At 39.4% G+C, this 20984-nt stretch overlaps 1 protein-coding gene across 1 annotated transcript; it reads left to right on the top strand.

Annotated features, from left to right (window-relative positions):
* Positions 1–14398: 14398 nt before the first annotated feature.
* LOC110440513 lies at positions 14399–20260 on the top strand (the record flags this gene model as incomplete). The annotated part of the gene is made up of 3 exons (XM_021483635.1): positions 14399–14468; positions 15073–15242; positions 18056–20260. Coding segments are annotated over exons 2-3 (2314 nt in total), but the record flags the coding sequence as incomplete, so codon positions are not given.
* Positions 20261–20984: the final 724 nt, after the last annotated feature.

Below are 20984 nucleotides of genomic sequence, written 5' to 3'. Positions count from 1 at the left end.
CATCCTTGGGGCAAGGGGACTCAATTTTGCATATATAGTAACCGTTGTCAGAAATGCCATGCGTAAGATACATAGGATATGATGACTTTATGCATGAGAAAGGTGTTAAAGGGGCTATTTTGTCAAATGACAACCTGAAAATCGTGTTGATACTGAAAATATATATCTTCTAACGAAAGTTTACGTAGTTAATAATGACATGTCCTGAAGCCAACATCCAGTGTGGTCAGTTTCAACTTTTGGAAAAGCCGATGTTAAAAATAGCTACGACTGAAATAGCGCAATATCTGGGCCTCTCAGTGAGAAGTAAACATGTACAGCACTATCCTGTCGACCGACAACACAGTGTCAGCTATGAGTCTTGAGTTCACACATAATGCATTCTTGAATTTACACAATACATCGCAAGCAAGAATTATAAGTATCATGTTATATACCTCTAATAAGATTTTCTGTTCAATTAGAGTATGCACGCACTGAGAGGGTGCCGCGGGGAGAATTTCAAACTGCAGAGAGTATGATAATAATAGGTTTAAACGTAATAGAGACTACCTATTAATAACCATGTTTGAGATGTTGTTGGAGGATGCTTTTGATTCAGAATCAATGCATGCATGTACTTGTACTCCAAAATGGCTAAGTGGATAAAGTGAGAATTTCATTCTTTCCTAGGCTGGAAAGACATTCATTTAGCTAGAAATTCCCCAACAGCTGCCGCTAAAACGTGCGGCTGTACAGTTAAGGATTTCTTCATTACTGATTAAAAACGCCAAGAAAATATTGTCTAGTCAATTTCTTGACATGAATTGTTCATAAGGAGGTTCAAACTAGATTATCATGAAGAATTTTGTAACAAGATTATAAAAAATTAAAGCTTACTTCACTAAATTGTCCCTTTAACATAATTATAAACCAAGTAAACTTCCCAGTTTGAGAGTGCCTACCAAATGGTCCCTTTAGATCTAAAACCTAATTCAAATTCACTATAGGTTCAAAAACTTTGCATTACAGGTGTTTTACGAACACTGTTTGAAACACTATATGATGAGGACATAGTATCGGAGGATACTTTTCAACAGTGGGAGAAGATTGAGGATCCCGACGAGCAGGAGGGCAAGGGCGTTGCTATGCGACAAACTGTCCAGTTTTTCACATGGCTAAATAAGGAAGAGGAAACAAGTGATAGCTAAGGATGGTTTCTATGGACATTCAGTTAAAGACATGTCACAGATATGCAAGGGGGTTGTTTATTTCTAAATAAAGGGCAATACTGTACAAACTAAAATGACACAATTGAACTTTGGTAGAAGCATCAAATGTTTTGCACTTGGTTCAACGTTTTTTTTCTATAATTCTCCCATTGCAATAAAAGTCAGTTTTACAATAAAAAAAAATCTCCCACAAACACTATAGATTTCCTCACTCCCAACTCATTACATATTTGGTTACCCACTAGTGAGTAACGTGCTGGATATGATTTCATAGGTCAATCTTCTAAATAGGACGTTATTAGCGCCAGTGTAATGTATGTTAGTTATTATGGTTCCGGAGATCCCAGACCGGGCTCCGTTTTGTGTGTTACACGTATGTGCCGCTCTGATGTTTTCCGCCTTTAAACGTTCGATCTCTCACCGTGGTTGTGTGTGTTTCTCTCTAGGCGTGGTGGCAGCCTGCTCTACGAACTTTCGCCTTCATAAGACCTATACAATGTCAACCTTGACCACGATGGACTCATGCCGACCAATATCAAGCCCAAGTTCCAGAGTCTACTATCAGAGTTTGACGAAGTGTTCAACCCAGAATTCACAGGTTACAATGACGCTGTAGGTCCCTTCAAAGCCAACGTTAACATGGGTCCAGTTCAACCCCCTCAGCGCAAAGACCGCTCACCTCAATATTCGAGGAACCAACTTTCAGAGCTCCAAGCCAAATTTGATGAACTTGAGTCTGTAGGTGTGTTTCGTCGACCAGAGGACATTGGCATATCTGTCGAATACGTAAACCCATCATTCCTTGTCAAAAAGCCTAACGGAGGTTTTCGACTAGTCACAGCATTTGCTGACGTAGGGCGATACAGTAAGCCCCAGCCATCACTGATGCCCGATGTAGACTCAACCCTCCGTCAAGTCGCCCAGTGGCAGTATCTGATTGCCACTGACCTCACAAAGGCTTTTTATCAGATTCTCCTTGCTAAGGAATCCATGAAGTACTGCGGTGTTGTAACCCCCTTCAAAGGCACCCGGGTGTATGCCCGTACCGCGATGGGTATGCCAGGCTCAGAAACTGCGCTAGAGGAAATAACTTGCCGTGTCCTCGGAGACCTGATAGAAGCTTGATGCATAGCGAAACTTGCTGACGACTTGTACTGCGGTGGCCAGACTTTTGAAGAACTACTACAAAACTTTAAATCCGTCCTTCAGGCCTTACAGAAATGTAGCTCCCCACCATGTCGCGACACTTTCCTCTTGCCCCCCACCAAACACCGTTTACGGTTTACGTGCGTTCATCGGAGCATACAAAGTACTTGCGAGAGTTGTGCAAGGCTGTTCATCACTCCTCTCTCCGCTTGATAGTGTTGTCGCAGGTGGACGCGAATCAAAGGAGACCATCCAATGGACCGACGAACTCCTCCATAACTTTACAAATGCCCAGAAGGCGTTATCTTCTAACCGCACCATCACTCTACCCACGTCTACTGACCAACTATGGATAGTGACAGACGGTGCAGTCAGAGACCCTGGACTAGGGGCAACACTGTACGTCACTCGTAACAACAAAGTCTGTCTTGCAGGCTATTTCAGTGCCAAACTGCGTAAGAACCAGACCAATTGGATTCCGTGTGAAATCGAGGCTCTGTCCATCGCGTCCGCCATAAAACATTTCAGTCCATACATCATCCAGTCAACTACAAAGGCTTGTGTGTTAACTGACAGCAAACCATGTGTGCAAGCTTTTGAGAAATTATGCAGAGGAGAATTTTCTGCTAGCCCTCGAACCTCAACATTCCTGTCCACAGCGAGCCGCTTCCAAGTGTCGCTACGACACGTGTCAGGCTCTGCTATACTTCCATCCGACTTCGCGAGCCGCAACGCCCCCGTGTGCAATGAGCCTACATGTCAAATTTGCTCATTCGTCAACACGTTTGTCGCTAGCGTTGTTGGTCAAGTGTCCGTCGATGACATCCTAGCAGGATCGTCCAAGTTGCCGTACACCAGTCGGTCCGAATGGTTGTCTATACAATCCAATTGTACAGACCTTCGTAGAACACACGCGCATCTGTGTCAGGGCACCCGGCCCTCCAAGAAACAAACTACGATCAAGGATGTCAAACGCTACCTAAACGTTGCTTCTCTTTCTAGGGACGGCCTCCTTGTCGTCAAATGTGACGCACTGTTTGCCAGTTCAACCGACTGCATTATTATTCCCAGACAGGTCGTCGATGGTCTATTGACAGCCTTACATCTAAAACTTGACCATCCTTCAAACCACCACCTCAGGTGCGCCATCCAACGCCATTTTTACGCACTTGACCTAGAGTCCGCAATCAAACGCACCACCGATGGTTGCCACCAGTGTGCCGCCCTGTGCAACGCACTCAAGTTTCTTCAGGAACAAAGCTGTGGGGATCCGCCAGCCTCTGTGAGTCATATAGAACTGTTGTGTCACCATATTTAGTAACGTTCATTTATAGTTGTTTGCAACATTGCGGTTAATGTTTCCTTATCATTCATAATAACTTAGCCATAAGTCATTTACAAAGAAAAAGAGGGTAGCGCCAGTGTAATGTATGTTAGTTATTATGGTTCCGGAGATCCCGGACCGGGCTTCGTTTTCTGTGTTACACGTATGTGCCGCTCTGACGTTTTCCGCCATTAAACATTTGATCTCTCACCGTGGTTGTGTGTGTTTCTCTTTACTGGCGTAGAGTAACAATGCTTTGCAACGTCATCTTCCATTGTGACGTCATAGTTCAAAGCAATTGTTTCTCCGAGCGGACACTGAGGAATGATGTATTCCCAAGTGATATATAAATACTACACTCATGAATTAGAGTATGACAGTGCCTAGGGTCACCCCAAGAGTATCCCCGTCACCCAAGGTGTAGCCGAGGGGTGACTCTAGGCACTGTCACACTCTAATGAGTGTAGTATTTATTTTATTATACCGAAAGTCCTTAATTAACAAAGTTTTCAAAGTAACAAATACATGTAAATTGTATTTTCATCAACAAATGTAACAGGTGAACTATTCAAGCTTTAACAATAAAGGTAGTGTTTTTAACACTGCACAATATCATGGCCGTTATAACAATTGAAATGTTGAAATTAACAATCAGGTTACCGAACAGTTTCTTCATATCATCATCAGTGATTGTGTCCTCGTGTTTCACTGCCCGGAAACCTCGTTTTCTTTTTTCATTTCAATCAAAACTGCTTTAAACATTGTTTTCTAAATACATTATCTGAATGTTGTGGGAGAAAAAGATTTGGACTTGAACCTCTTTATGGGCGGATTGGTTGAGTGGTTAACACTTCGGCCTTCCACGCAGGCGGCCAGGGTTTGATCCCCAAAGTCGTCGCACACATGTAATATCAGAGAAAGTGTTTTTCTCCTGCCCACACAACTCCAACAACCCAGGTGGAGTATAAAATGGTCTGGGGTGGATGTTGCGGTATCTGTGATGTAGCATTCAAGTGAGGTGGCACTATAAAAGATCCCGTTGGAAGCAAGGTCCCACTACAAACAGAACACAATACATCTCCAGCACATATGCAGGCATACAAGCATAGGGAGATATTAGCCAGGTGGCATAGGACTAGTAGTTAGCGCCTGATAAGGCAGCTCCTGCGAATTCCTCAAAAATTGTATATCCTAATTGTATAAATTGTCTATCTATGTACTGTAAAACGCTTTAGAGTGGCTTATGTTAGCTAGAGAGGGTGCTATATCAAATGTTGTATATATAAATAAATATATATATCCATAGAATTTTTCATACATGCTATGAAAGTGCAATCGTTTTGGGCATTCAAAAATTGTATCTAGTCAAATCTTAAATCCAATCAGTGTCTTATTATGATATAATAAATTGTTCTATAACCAAAGGCATGATTTTTCATTGAAAATAAAATTGCAAAAGAGGATTGTGATATAAATTATTAATGATGAAATTGAATTGAAGTGTGCAAATTCTGTTTGATCAAAATTACTTTGTGGCTTTTGCCGTCTACTCATGCAACATCTAATTATTCCTTTGAAGAACTGTAAGTCCCTATATGTTAATATCTGACCAGTGACTTGCTTCAGTGAAGTTGTTCATGATCCATATTTAATGTCATGGGTCAAAATTATGTAAAAAAATTGAAGGATATCTTGGGAACTGCAATACCTTGTCGTGATATTTAGCCTGTGGCTAGTAAGATTGAATGGTTCAAGTTCTCCAAATAAATTACTTCCACGTGCACCTTCATTCAAGATTAAAATTTTAACTACACAACCTCGGTAAAAAAAAAAAACAATGCCTAGTCATGGGATTTTGCCTGAAGCTTGCTGGGATGCAAGGCTATTAGATATGTTCCCATTAAATTACAGGGGGTTCAAATGTGAAATATATAATGTATCAGGCAAGTGGACCCCAAAAATGACCATCTCCACCTAAAAGCTAGTGTCCATGATGCCCTGATTGTCCTTCTTTCAAATTAATATTTGAACTGGGTATTCAGAGTGTAATGATATGCTGCTAATTATCTTCATGAAATAAATGATACTAACTTAACGTGAAGACGTTTTTGCATAAATGAATACCCTACTTACATAAAGGACAACACTTCTATACACATGGTTACAGTCACACATACAAGTTATATGTTATGTAAAATGTTTTCAAACTGCATTGAAATCCATCCTGCTTACCAGTCCAATTATAATTGCTGTCTAAGTAGATTTCTCCCCTTTCTCGGGCAATTGCACTTGCGAGGTAAAATTTACCTTTGGCACTAACATTTACCACAAGAGTTTACCCACAAAGGGAAGTAAAATTTACTTATGGCACTTACATTTACGACAAGAGTTTACCCACAACGGAAAGTAAAATTTACCTATGGCACTAACATTTACCACAAGAGTTTACCCACAAAGGAAAGTAAAATTTACCTATGGCACTAACATTAACACAAGAGTTTACCCACAAAGGGAAGTAAAATTTACTTATGGCACTTACATTTACCACAAGAGTTTACCCACAACGGAAAGTAAAATTTACCTATGGCACTAACATTTACCACAAGAGTTTACCCACGAAGGGAAGTAAAATTTACCTATGGCACTAACATTAACCCAAGAGTTTACCCACAAAGGGAAGTAAAATTTACCTATGGCACTAACATTAACCCAAGAGTTTACCCACAAAGGGAAGTAAAATTTCCCTATGGCACTAACATTTACCACAAGAGTCTACCCACAAAGGAAAACGTTACACTTACCAACGACAGCATATCCGCCAGGGACAATTTTTCTGATCACATTTCCTGATGGAATACCCTCTGGAAACCAGGCTGTCATGCCCTCCCCAACAAGGCACCCAAAAGCTGCTCCCACGGTGAATACAGGCACAAACACTCCAGCAGGTATAGGTAGGGTATAACAAATTGCCCCAAACCAAAACTGCAAATGAAAATATGATAAAAAAAAATAATTAAAACAAATTTTGACTGAAAAAAATTCAAAAATGTGTTTTTTTCCAGTTATTTAAACAGCTGAAAATGCTGAAAATGAAACATAACGACAAAGACTTCCTTGAAAGTTCTTTCAATTTTAAATGAAGGGCTAAATTTGTATGTGAAAACAAGAGGCCCAATGGGCCTGCATCGCTCACTTGGTATAAATCTCACACTTGTAACCTTAAAAGTGATCTAAAATAAAGCTACAGGTAAAATATCAGTATTTATGATTAAAATTCATTCAAAAGACCCTGTTATTTTTTTAAAAACATTTCACCCCTGTGATTGAAAGTCGAATAAAGTCATTATGTTGAACAAATTTTATAGCCTTTCATCTCAGGATGCAACTTGCAAGTATCAACATCCTGGGACCCATGGTTATTCAGAAGAGGTTGTTTAGGGATTTTAAACAAATTTAACCCCTGTGACCTTGAATATAAGTCAAAGTCATTCACTTTAACAAACATAGTAGCCCTTTATCTCAGCATGCTACTGGCCAAATATCATCACCCTGGGCAATTTGGTTATTGAGAAGAAGTTGTTTAAAGTTATTAACATATTTCACCCCTGTGACCTTGAATATGGGTGAAGGTCATTCATTCGAACAAACTTTGTAGCCCTTCATCTCAGCATGCTACTGGCCAAATATCATCACCCTGGGCATTTTGGTTATTGAGAAGAAGTTGTTTATAGTTTTTAACATATTTGACCCCTGTGACCTTGAATATGGGTGAAGGTCATACTCTCGGTCCTATCAGGAGACATCACATGTATGACTGTGTGACCTATTTGTGCCGTGTCAATCCATTGTTCCTACCAATTGCCCTAGGGTCAGTTATAACCCAGAACAAGGACGTACAATCAATCAATCAATCAATCATGTTCCTACTTACAACATCATTATTTGTCTCCAGGACAAGTGAGTGGTCCAGCTCTGCCACAGTCTTCCATGTAATGTGGTTCAGAATCCTTACCTGCAAATAGTAAATGAAGTTCATAGAATTATTATGAAAACTGTCAACCTAGAGAATGTCTCTGGTGATTTCTGGACATTTCCATTTGTTTTGTAATTTCACATTTTTCTTTTTTACGAGTTCAATACTACAGGTTAGTTCACATTTTAACAAGAGGCCCATATGGCCTGTATCGCTCACCTGGATATCTAAGCAATCATGACAAAATATTCTCCAAATAAGATCCATGGGAATATACCAGACCCCAATGCCAATTCTTGTAGTATGTCTATTAGATTTTTCATGCCCAGCAATTTAATGTATGGTTATGGGGTGGGGATCTTAACTGTTTCCAAGCTGTGACTCAGAAACTAGGTCCCTAGGGGTTCGGTCAGACCCCAGGGTCTATTCTAATGCCATGACTACTTTTGTCTCTTTATGCCAAGCATTTGTATATATAGTTCTGGGATGGGGATCTCAATCGTTTCAAAGTTATGACCCAGGGACTATGTCTCAAAGGGTGGGGCTAGACCATAGGCCATCCTGGAAGCAAATGTGCATGCTACTCTTTATACTAAACAATTGTATATATGGTTATACTGTTGGGGTCTCAACCATTTCCAAGTAATTAACTTTTTTTGGCCCCACCCCTTAGTATGGGAGGGGGGGTGGGGGGGGTCAGCCCCTCCATTTGTACAATTTTGAATCTCCACTACCGAGGGATGCTTCCAGTCACATATGGTTGATATTCATCTCTTAGTTCCAGAGTCCCTTAAGGTAATAGGATTGTGTCACCATTTCTCAGTAGAATTTCTTCAAATTTTGTAGTTATATTGCTTTGAAGGAAAGAAAATTTTATCTGCCACAAAAAAAAATAGGTTGTTAGAATTTTAAGGATTTTAAATGGAAATTTATGTAAAAAAGAGTGAATTTTGAAAAAAAACAAGAATTCCACGGAAGTGGATGTGTCGCCTGCCTGCGCAGGAAGCTGGAGATTACGAAGAAATAGGTACACTTTTCATTTCAAGAAATAATGTTAAAAGTAAGCAATAATCATAGATTATGTTTCTGTATGGCATCATTTTGTTATATAATCTGTTATTCTGGGAAGAATACTCTACGTTTTAAGGAACTTGCTATGGATACTCATTGTCTCAATTCCAAGTTTAATTTGTATGATTTGTCGGATGGTTTCCCATAAATAAATGAATAAACTTGTGGATTATGATGTTAAACAGTTAGTGTTGTCAATAACATTTGGAGTAAGACAGCATTTCAGAGGTATACACGGTGGGTCAAGTGGTACATGTAGATCGAAGCCGTCCAGTATACAGTTTTAGTGAAGTTTCTATTTATAGTAACAGTGACCTTGACCTTTGACCTTCGGACCTGCAAAGCAATCCGAAGCAAGCACTTTTGGTAAGGAAGCACTGCATGAAGTTTGAGTTTGATCGTCCCAAGGAAACTCAAGTTATGGTATGAAAACAGATTTTCTATTTATAGTTACAGTGACCTTGACCTTTGCCCTTCGGACCTGAAAAGCAATCCCAAGCAAGCACTTTTGGTAAGGAAGCACTGCATGAAGTTTGAGTTTGATCGGCCCAAGGAAACTCAAGTTATGGTATGAAAACAGATTTTCTATTTATAGTTACAGTGCCCTTGACCTTTGACCTTCGGACCTGAAAAGCAATCCCAAGCAAGCACTTTTGGTAAGGAAGCACTGCATGAAGTTTGAGTTTGATTGGCCCAAGGAAACTCAAGTTATCGCACGAAAACAGATTTTCTATTTATAGTAACAGTGACCTTGACCTTTGACCTTCGGACCTGAAAAGAAATCCCAAGCAAGCACTTTTGGTAAGGAAGCATTACATGTAGTTTGAGTTTGATCGGCCCAAGGAAACTCAAGTTATCGCACGAAAATCTCTGTTCGGACGACGTCGCCGACGCCGTCATAGCAATGCCTATGCATGTGTCATCAGCTTTTCGCAGGCGACACAAAAATGAAAGACACAATTGTTTGCAATATAATGTCAATAAAAATAATACTGCCATAGATTAGTATTGCAGTAATGTATAGCAATTTAATAAATGCTGAAATTGTGTAAAATAAATGATCTATAAACGATTAAAAATTGACATTTTTTAATAAAATCATATACACATATGAAAGAACACAATGTTCTGTCAATACTAAACATATAATATTCACCAGTTTAATATTAAACTTTATAATATGCGGAAATTGTGATACTGTCTCCCTTCATTGGATTTTCAACTAGGGATGTACTTCCTATTTCCGTTTATCAATACACTCCAACAACCTTAAATCAATATAGCCAAATTGACCCCTTTCGGCCCCACCCCTCAGGTCCCAGGGGTTTATACAAAATTGATTCCCCTTCACCCAACGATGCTTCAGACCAAATATGGAACGAATCCTTTCATTCCTACAGAAGAAGAATGATTTTAAAGAATTTGCTATGTATCCCCTATTGGGCCGCGCTGCTCAGGCCCATCTGGGGCCAGACCCACTGTTTAAACAAAATTTGTTTCTCTTTACCCAAAGATGCTTCAGACCAAATATGTAACAAATCCTTTCATTCCTACAGAAGAAGAAGGATTTTAAAGAATTTGCTATGTTTCCCCTATTGGGCCGCGCTGCTCAGGCCCCTCTGGGGCCAGACCCACTGTTTATACAAAATTGGTTTCTCTTTACCCAAAGATGCTTCAGACCAAATATGGAACAAATCCTTTCATTCCTACAGAAGAAGAAGGATTTTAAAGAATTTGCTATGTTTCCCCTATTGGGCCGCGCTGCTCAGGCCCCTCTCGGGCCAGACCCACTATTTATACAGAATTGGTTCCCCTTTACCCAAGGATGCTTCAGACCAAATATGGAAAAAATCCTTTCATTCCTACAGAAGAAGGATTTTGAAGAATTTGCTATGTTTCCCCTATTGGACTCCGCCCCTCAGGCCCCTGTGGGGCCAGACACACGGTTTATACAAAATTGGTTCCCCTTCCCCCAAGGATGCTTCAGACCAAATATGGAACAAATCCTTTCATTCCTACAGAAGAAGAAGGATTTTAAAGAATTTGCTATATTTCCCCTGCCAGATCCCCGTTTTATACAAAATAGGTTCCCTTTTACCCAAGGATGCTTCAGACCAAATATGGAACAAATCCTTTCATTCCTACAGAAGAAGGATTTTAAAGAATTTGCTATGTTTCCCCTATTGGACTCCGCCCCTCAGGCCCCTGTGGGGCCAGACACACGGTTTATACAAAATTGGTTCCCCTTCCCCCAAGGATGCTTCAGACCAAATATGGAACAAATCCTTTCATTCCTACCGAAGAAGAAGGATTTTAGTGAATTTATAAAGTCCTTCTTCTTCTGTAGGAATGAAAGGATTTGTTCCATATTTGGTCTGAGGTACTCAAGAGTTAATTATGAGCTACCAACAGTCTGGTAGGCGAACATCATTGTTTGTGTAAGGCAATAAAAACAAAACAACAACAACAGTACGTAATTAAATAAATCCTTTAATGTATAATAAATGTATAAATCCCATGTATTTAACATATAGATACATAGTAGGGCCGATTTTAACTTGGGCCGATTTCACTTGGGTAAATTAGGCCTGGACGATATTACCTTGGGCCGATATAACCAAATACCCGCTAACCGCGCCGACAACATCGATGTGACATTTCGGTGCGGTAAGAAATATTTTTATTGTGCGCGAGATAAAAGTTAAAAAAATGTTTACACACTTATTGAATCGATTAAAATGATAATATATCAGACTTAAATGTCACTTTGTAGGAAAGAAAACATAATTTTCAGTGAGCAAATAAAGTCAATATTGGTTCATTATATAAAAGACACATAAAAGAACATGCATACAAGGCCATTGTAAGACCAAAACTCGAATACTGCTCTTCAGTTTGGGACCCACGTTATACAAATAACGTAAACCAATTAGAAAAAGTACAACGAAGAGCAGCACGATATGTCCTAAACAAATACCATAACACAAGCTCAGTCACAGTTATGATACACAACTTGCAATGGCCAACACTACACACACGCAGAACGAGAACACGTATTATTCTTCTCTACAAAATAATACACCAACAAGTAGCAATACACACTAACAATCTCATCCCGGCAGACACCAGAACACGTCAAGGACACGACCTTAGTTACAAACATATCTACACATCCAAAGACACATACAGACACTCATTCTTTCCATACACCATAATGGAACCTCCTACCCACAACAATAATTCAATCAAATACATGAGCAGAATTAAGGACATGCACCACATACAACATAATCGAACATATACAAAACCTACAACATAACTAACACTTACTCAATGCTTTTAACCTGTTTTTATCCTATAGCAAATAACAAAAAAATCCAAAAAAAATAATCACTGCACATAATTAACGCACGATAGCACAATGACCCTACTTCCGTAATCGTCGGTATCGACGGAGGAAGTCAATCAGATGAAGACGAAGATATAATTTATTATGATAAACGACCAGATGATGCTAGGAGAACAAAAACAAAAAGCTGTCAATACCGAGGTATATGTCATCGACAGTGGTTTTTATTTTCCGGGTACGTGTTTTAATACGTTCATTGTATATCAAGTAAAAATTTGATTTTTCACCCGTTATAAGACAATGATAATAATAATAATATACAACATTTATATAGCGCCCTATATGATTTGTAAAAAATCTCTAAAGCGCTTTACAATATATGGATAAAAGTATTAGTTATAATTGTAAAACAAAAACAAAGGCTTACAATCACTTTTATACATTAAGCAAGCAGATAATCATCGTAATGTGCACATAAATGAATATATAAAGGGTGGTATTTACATGACGTCTTTGCAAAGGGCCTAAAATGCAGACGTGAATAGATGAGTTTTGATGTCCATCTTGAATTTGGCCAGGATATTTGACTTTCTAATGGCAGATGGTAAGCTATTCCACAACGTGACCGAAACCCTCCCAAAGCACCGGTTCATCTATAAGTTAGGTCACAGTACGAGATTTTGGGACACACAAAACTGATTCTTACTCCGACCGCAGTGGTCGTGACGGCTGATACAGGGTAACACGCTCCTGTTGGTACTGGGGAGCTGTTCCATTCAGTGGCTTGTATATATGTACTCCAAAACTTTGTACTGCGACCTGTATCGTACAGGTAACCATGCCAGTGCAATGAATAAAGCATAGGTGTGATGTGCTCTCTCTTTCGAGTACGAGTAACCAGCCGTGCTGCACTGTTCTGGACCCTCTGCAGACGACTAGTTAGTTTGTCAGATATACCACAGAGCAGGGCGTTACCATAACCCAACCGAGTGGTAACAAGTGAATGCACCAAAATCTTGCATGCATCTTCCGGTATAAACTGCCGGATACAGCCTATGTTCCTGATCAGGTAGTTACAGGATTTGGCAATAGCGTTCACTTGTTTCTCCATGTTCAGTGAACTATCACAGTATACTCCTAGGTTTTTAACAGCTGGGACATTCTCAATAGTTCTGGCACCGACATTGAGCTGGAGAGCCATTGTTTGCTGACACTTTGGGGAAAAGACGATTAGTTTCGTCTTTTCCTGATTAAGCTTTAGCATGTTGGCGTTCATCCAGTTGCTGATGTCTTTCAGACAAGCTTCCCGATTTTCTGAAATTGTATCCCAACTGTCCTGTGGTTTGATGACCATGTACATAAAATAGCGAAGGCTATGGCGACGACAAATCTCTCCGATCAGATTGGAGTACAGGCAATATTGTCGTGGTCCTAACACCGACCCTTGAGGAAACCCGGAATCTAGTACTTAGTCACACCATAGACCTAAATTACTTTAGGTCTCTGGTCACACCAGGGACGTGTAGTGGACTACACGTCCCTGGTCACACGGGGGGTAATCCAGATACTCGCTACATTTGTATTTCGCTTACGTCAGAGTAATACTCGCTGTTTGGATTACGTCGGAGCAAAAAGTAAGCTTTGCGCCAAATACGGCATGCGAGGTGGTAGATCCAATGGCAACACACTGAGTACTCCAGGTGTCGTCAAATGTAGCAGACAAGTCCAGCATGACGAGCAACGCTCTGCACTTGTTATATAGCTATTCTTTTACTGAAACATTTCATATCTAAAATAAATAAATTTCGTGGTTATACATATATATACATGTAGCTTTCTTCGCTTTAATTGATTCCTATGTGTACTTTGATAAATTGGACTTAATTAATGTGTCGAGATTCACATTGGACATGCGAGTCTTTGGTGTACACACAGTGTATCTGTGGAACAATCTAGCACCAGAAGTTGTAAACTCTTTTAAATCAAGACCTAACCGCGCATGGAAGGAACACCCAGGCAAATGTAGCCCCGCATATATGCTACAGATCGGGAGGTACAGACCGGGTACACCAGTAGATGCGCATGCGTACAGACCGGGAGTGTGTACCAGTTAACGTTACACCAGTACAAACGGTTGAACCGGTTTGATCAGGATAGTTTGTAAATGGAATAAGGTCGGACCTAGTAAACTGATGCTGCTTACAGACAAACATTTACAAAGCCTTACAAGGCCTTCATAAACTTTTGCTGGTTTGCCAGGATTTATACCCGGAAATGTGACATTTAAAACGGCCGTACCGGTTGTTCCACATAAACGAACAGGCCCCTGGTATTTCTAGTTTCGTTTCAGTCGAAGACGAAGATGTGACCGCTATATTTCTGTGCAAATTCATGGTGAGCCGTTGGAATAATTGAAACACGTGATCGTTTCATATGTTCTGACCAAACAATTTGTATTTTTCTGGTACAATGCAGAGAGCGAAAGACTCCTGCTCCGTGGATTTTCACAACCACGTCACCCAAATTCTATTTTCAAACCGAAAGTAGACTTGACAGAGTTGAAGTTATTATTTTCTTTAATGATATTTTGTCGTATGTATTTCGTTTTATGATAAAAACGGTGACAAAAACAAATATTTTTGTGTCTGGTATATTGTATTATCCTATAAATCATCCATAGGAGTCTGAAATTATGTCAAAAGTTAATAAATACCACCTATAATGTGCTTAAACAAATTTAAGCATACTATATTTGTTTAGGTCACCTGAGCTTAAACACTTTATTGTCCCCTATGGAAGCACACTACTCTCTATGTATCCTGATACAGATGTTATATTTAATCAACCAAAACATGTAAATGATATACCAGTCAATCTTGTTAAGAAAATGCAGATATATATATTGTCCTCCATTATCTCTACCACCCCAATTTATATCTAAAGCCATGTTATAATTATATTCATTTTTGGTTTCATTTGTTAGATTTTCTTTGCTTAGATTTCTTCATGATGTGAAGATGAATTGTGGTATTACAGCACTCTAAAGAACTGTACTAGTCATGGCTGAAGGTAAAGAGAGATTTGTACTTAAAAAGGCAGATGGGGATGCGTGGAAACCTTTATATAACGTCTCCCAAGGATTCAAACGACACCCATCAAGAATTACAGGTAATTTTGTGTTTTCCTATAAAGCCTCTGTAATGCAAGGTCACATAGTTTTTCTTTACTAATTAGAATATCTTTCCAACTGGGACCGCACAGGGAGACTACTTATAAATGGGGTGAAGAGAAACACATTTAATATGTGTTTTTGTTTACATGACAAAGGTTAAATTCACAGTGCTGTGAGTAACCTGTTTCTGAACTAGAAAAAGAAAATTTACATTTGATACTGAATTTGATAAAAAACGTCCATATAGCGGCTTGACCAAGTATAGACTACATTCGATATTGTCTCGCACGACAGCTCATCAACTACAGGCGAGTCGACCTGCTCAGTGAGCATACAGAGAAATCGGCTCGGCCACTGTACAAGTGCATATTCACACCAATACTGAAACAGAGGTCTTTTTTTTCTCAATGCCTCCGCAAGGAGTCTAACACGGGACCTCTTGTTTACTAGTCTTTCACTCTACTGAATGAGCTGAAGAGAAATTCTCCCTAGCCAAGTTAATAGGAAGCAGCGTTTCCTAACATGGTGGCATACTCACACTCCAGGAAAGAACTGTCCTGAATTTTCCAGGGGTCATAGCGATTCTTGTGAAAGTATTACTAGAATTTTTGTCAATATTTCCCGAGTATCACGTGAGCACCAATGTAACAGATATGTCCTTATTTTTTAGCCCACCATCATCTGATGGTGGGCTATTCAAATCACCCTGCGTCAGTGGTCCGTGGTCCGTCCGTGGTCCGTCCGTAAACAATTCTTGTTATCGGTATTTCTCAAGAAGTACCAGAGGGATCTTTCTCAAATTTTATATGTAGGTTCCCCTTGGTCCTTAGCTGTGCAGGGCAACTTTTGAGACTGATCGGATAAACAACATGGCCGACAGGCAGCCATCTTGGATTTTGATAGTGAAAGTTTGTTATCGCTATTTCTCAAGAAGTACCAGAGGGATCTTTCTCAAATTTTATATGTAGGTTCCCCTTGGTCCTTAGCTGTGCAGGGCAACTTTTGAGACTGATCGGATAAACAACATGGCCGACAGGCAGCCATCTTGGATTTTGATAGTGAAAGTTTGTTATCGCTATTTCTCAAGAAGTACCAGAGGGATCTTTCTCAAATTTTATATGTAGGTTCCCCTTGGTCCTTAGCTGTGCAGGGCAACTTTTGAGACTGATCGGATAAACAACATGGCCGACAGGCAGCCATCTTGGATTTTGATAGTGAAAGTTTGTTATCGCTATTTCTCAAGAAGTACCAGAGGGATCTTTCTCAAATTTTATATGTAGGTTCCCCTTGGTCCTTAGCTGTGCAGGGCAATTTTTGAGACTGATCGGATAAACAACATGGCCGACAGGCAGCCATCTTGGATTTTGATAGTGAAAGTTTGTTATCGCTATTTCTCGGGAAGTACGGGAGGGATCTTTCTCAAATTTTAAATGTAGGTTCCCCTTGATCCCTCGTTGTGTATGTTATATTTTGAGACTGATCATAAAAACAAAATGGATTAAAAGAAGAACTAAACAGATCTTTCTCATATTGCAATGATCGATTCTATTTCTTTCACATTAAGAACTGTACTAGTAAATATGTGAAATGACAAACTCACTTTGAAGGTTGGCTTTCATACACATCAGTATTAAGTTTAGATCAAAAGTTACCTCAAGGTGCATTTACTGTTAACATGACTCGATCAAACAGATTAGAGGTGAGAAGAGAAAAGATCGAACTGACAAAGAACTAATGAAGATGGTACAAAGGTGGGCGCCAAGATCCCTCTGGGATCTCTTGTTTAATGTCTCTTCTAGGAGTCACTGGGACCTCTGGTTTATTAGTGTTACACTCTACCGAATGAAATTTTCCCTAGCTGAGTCGGTAGAAAGCAGCTAGTATCCTACCAAGGTGACAATACTAACAGGGTATAGCAAACTAAGAAAATTCAGACATAATTTCTGGGTTAAAAAGTTCAAGATCAAAATGAATCTTTGTGCAAAAGCAAACTCTGGACTTAGGGCAACATTCTAGGCCACTTATTACCCTTGACTCCTGACTGTCCCGGTCTTATGTACTGTTTCATGTCAGAACTCCAAACCGGATATTTCGGGACATTTTCAGTGCACCTTAGCACCATAATTAGGTCACTATGACAGATATTTTGGGCATTATATAAAGGTCACGAAACCTTCTTCAGTCCTGTGCCTATATGATAGAACTGTCCAGGGTAGGACTTGGATGTAAGAAATTTCTGTCTTACACCTTATTTCACGTACCTGATGCCATAATGGAAGAACCGTCAAGTTCAAGGTTATGATGTCTTTGTCACGAAGGACTGTGGTCATGGTGTCTGATAATGTATAAAGTCAACAAAGATACTGAGTTCACGGTATAATTTAATTACCTAAGAATAATACATATAACCAGTACCACACATACCCACTCACTCACGGTAAATACAAACATACTTTATGAAATATGTAGAAATGACAAACGACCTAGGTAAGTTAACCTTGGCAAATGATGTTCATAATTTCCACATCATGCACAGATTGTGCACACATCGTGTTATGTTGTGCAACCCCACAATTGTCTGCAGACAATAGCAGAGTTGGTACAGCCCTTTGTTCTTTTTCTTAAACAGACTACATGTATGTCCAGAGGTGGGGTACTCTATGGGTTGCTCACAATATTATATCTTGTTAAGTTGTAAGCTACCCCTGGTGATAGATGTATACAGTATATTACCTATGTGGCTCTCATGTTTCAGAATATGTTGTTCATTTATTTTATTAGTTTTATAAATAAAATGTTTATTTTCCAGATTTGTCCAAGAAGGCTGATGGGAACAAAGCTGTTGATGAAGTTTGGACAACAAACAAAGTCTACATCCAGAAAACAGGGAGTGATGGCACATTCTCATGTGACCTTGAAGATAATGTTCATTTCACGCAGTTCTTGTTCAAACACAAGAAACGAGATTTGCTGGATGCGCATTGCTGGAAATATTCAGAATGTACTGGAATACGGAAAGTTTTGATTTCAACTGATTATACATTTGAACAAAGTAGAACAATTGTTCAAAAATGGATTGCAAAATATCGACCTTCTCTGAAGGAAAAGAAGTTCGAGTTATCATCCTTCAGTACTAAGAGTTCCCTTCAAAGATATCTTTCCCGTCTCGTTTCAGCTATTAATAGGAGAAATGGTGAGGCTGATGTTTTTTATGACAAGGCCAAAGACTGTTTATACATTGTGGGATTTAAACAAGAGGTGGATGAAGTTCTTTATAAAGTGAAAGCTAACATGAGAAATGATGAACTGTTGACAATGGAATGCCCCATTGAGTCTGAATCACATGGAATGATGCTTAGATCTCTCAGTTTTCTTAAGGAGTTGAAGCAGGATTTTCCAGATGTTGAAGTTCATCTTCACGACTGTAACACAAAAGTCACATACAGAGGAAAACGAGATGAAGTTGGAGAATGCAGAAGAAAGATTGCAACTTTTTTCAGTACTTTGCATACAGAACCACTTGAAATGACATCGCTTCAGACAGAGCTGCTTTCAAACCCTGAGACAGGCAGATATATCAACAATTTGTTGAGGACAGACAACATTTCAGGTGTATTAAATGTTCAGAAGCAGGGAAAACTTCTACTGATTGGTCAAAAAAAATATTTGAAGAAAGTTCGTCACAAAATAAAGGAAAACATTGTAGAAGAGGTTTTCCTTGTACAGCTGTATCCACGTGTAAAAGAGATGTCATTCGGGGAAGTAGGTCTGAGTCCAACAAAAATTGAGAGAGTTGTCATAGAGAAAACAGATGACGAGGTCCGTGTGGCTGCTACCAGAGATGTGATGCAGCGTATTATACAATGGGTACACTCTGAAGATCCAGGACAATCAGAACCCAGTAGAAGTCAACAGCGTTCTGTAGATGTACAGAAACACCAGCCGTCACAATCTTCAAAGACAGATGAGGTACATTTGGAAGTTTCTGAACTTGACATGTGTCTGTGGAATACTTTGGGGTTTGTTGATGAGTTTAAACAATGTACTACTGGAAATGGTGAAATTGTGATAGTGGCATCGGAAGGTGATGCTTACAAAGTTCGTGAAGAAATCAAAAGAATCCTTTCCGGGATCAAGGAAAATAGAGAAGCCTGCTGTCTAACTGAGGATTGTGCAGTTCTTCTTAAACATCAGGAAACCAAAGACTACATTACAAGAGAACTGCAAAAGAAAAAACATAGATATTTCTGGAAGCTCGGAAATGATGGTGCTACTGTTGAAATATTTGCACAGACCAAGAGAGAAGCAGTGAATGCTGGGAAGAGTGTTTCTGCAATGATATCAGTTATATCCCTAAGAGTAGAGTTCAACCAAGTGGAAAAGGTTTTGCAAGAAGAAGCCTGCAAAAATGTACTGCAGAGGTATCATGGGAAAGCTGAAATTTTATCCCTGACAAGCGATGAGGTACCATTAGTGGCAACAGCTGATGCTTGTGAGGAAATCCTAACAGTGATGAGACACTGTGATAAATGGATTTACACTGAAACATCAGTCTGTCTTGAAATGCCTGAAGGAGCCTGTGAATACCTGGAGAATCAGCTCATATTTCGAAGAAGTCTGAAAGAGAAGTATGATGTGCATCTTGAATCATCTGAAAACAAAAGGAAACTAAAACTTACTGGACCAGAGAAAAGTCTTCCCATTGTGAAATCTACTTTGGAAAAGAGAGTTGTTGACATAGTGAACGAAAGTCTGAGAATGAAGTTTCTTCCTGAAGTTCTGGAAGATGAAAACAAAAAAATGAAATTTGAGATGGCTAACAATTGTTATTTATCAAAGAGAAAGGAAAGGGTAATTTTGAAACCCTGTCCATCACATACTTGGGTGATCAAGAACTCTCCATGCTTGATGTTGGTCTCGGAAAGCATCGCAGAGACAAATGCGTATGCTGTGGTGTGCCCGGTAGACGCTAATCTGAAACCCATAGGAGCTGGACAGACAATCATGGAATATGGTAAGAAAATGTTTTCTTTAAACAAAATTTTAAATCTAAATGAATAGATCAGGAAAAATAAAGTAATATTCATTTGATACAATAGTGAGAAAGATTGATTGAAAGAGTACACTAAGAGGAATGACCCTTTAAAGTGGGAGAGCCATTGTTTCAGTGACAATTATCCAAAGGACTTCACTAATAAACGTTATGGTTGTTTATATAATATTGATGTTTAGCTCACTTCCCCTTCAGGCAAAGACCAAACACTGATCCATGGCATAAGCTCACTTCCCCTTCAGGCAAGTATTCCTATGCCATGGTGCGGTGTTTGGGTTCAGTCTAGCTTATCAGTTCTGTCGGGCGTCAACATTTTTAGCCTTGCCAAAAAACCCAAGTAAGATTATATGTTTTTGCTCCATCTATTGTCCATTTGTTGTCTGTCAGGCTCTAACTTTTTAGCTCAGCTGACCAGAATAGTCATTGCGATTCATTGCTGTCTGTCATACTAATGATGTTTAGCTCACCAGGTCTGAAGGACCATGGTGGGCTTATGCCATACCGCAGCGTTCGTCGTCCGTCAACTTTTCCTTTAAAACCCTATACTATAGCCATTAAATATCTATCCACCCCCATAAAATAACCACCTAGCCTATACTATAGTTATAAAATACCTATCCAACCCCATAAAATAACCATTTACCCTATACTATAGTCATAAAATACCTATCCACCCCCATAAAAT

The sequence above is a fragment of the Mizuhopecten yessoensis genome, unplaced genomic scaffold (genome assembly GCF_002113885.1).
Source record: "Mizuhopecten yessoensis strain PY_sf001 unplaced genomic scaffold, ASM211388v2 scaffold11183, whole genome shotgun sequence".
Classification (NCBI taxonomy): Eukaryota; Metazoa; Mollusca; class Bivalvia; order Pectinida; family Pectinidae; genus Mizuhopecten; species Mizuhopecten yessoensis.
The sequence above is the reverse complement of the archived record's forward strand: the minus strand, read 5'-3'. Positions and strand labels throughout refer to the sequence as shown.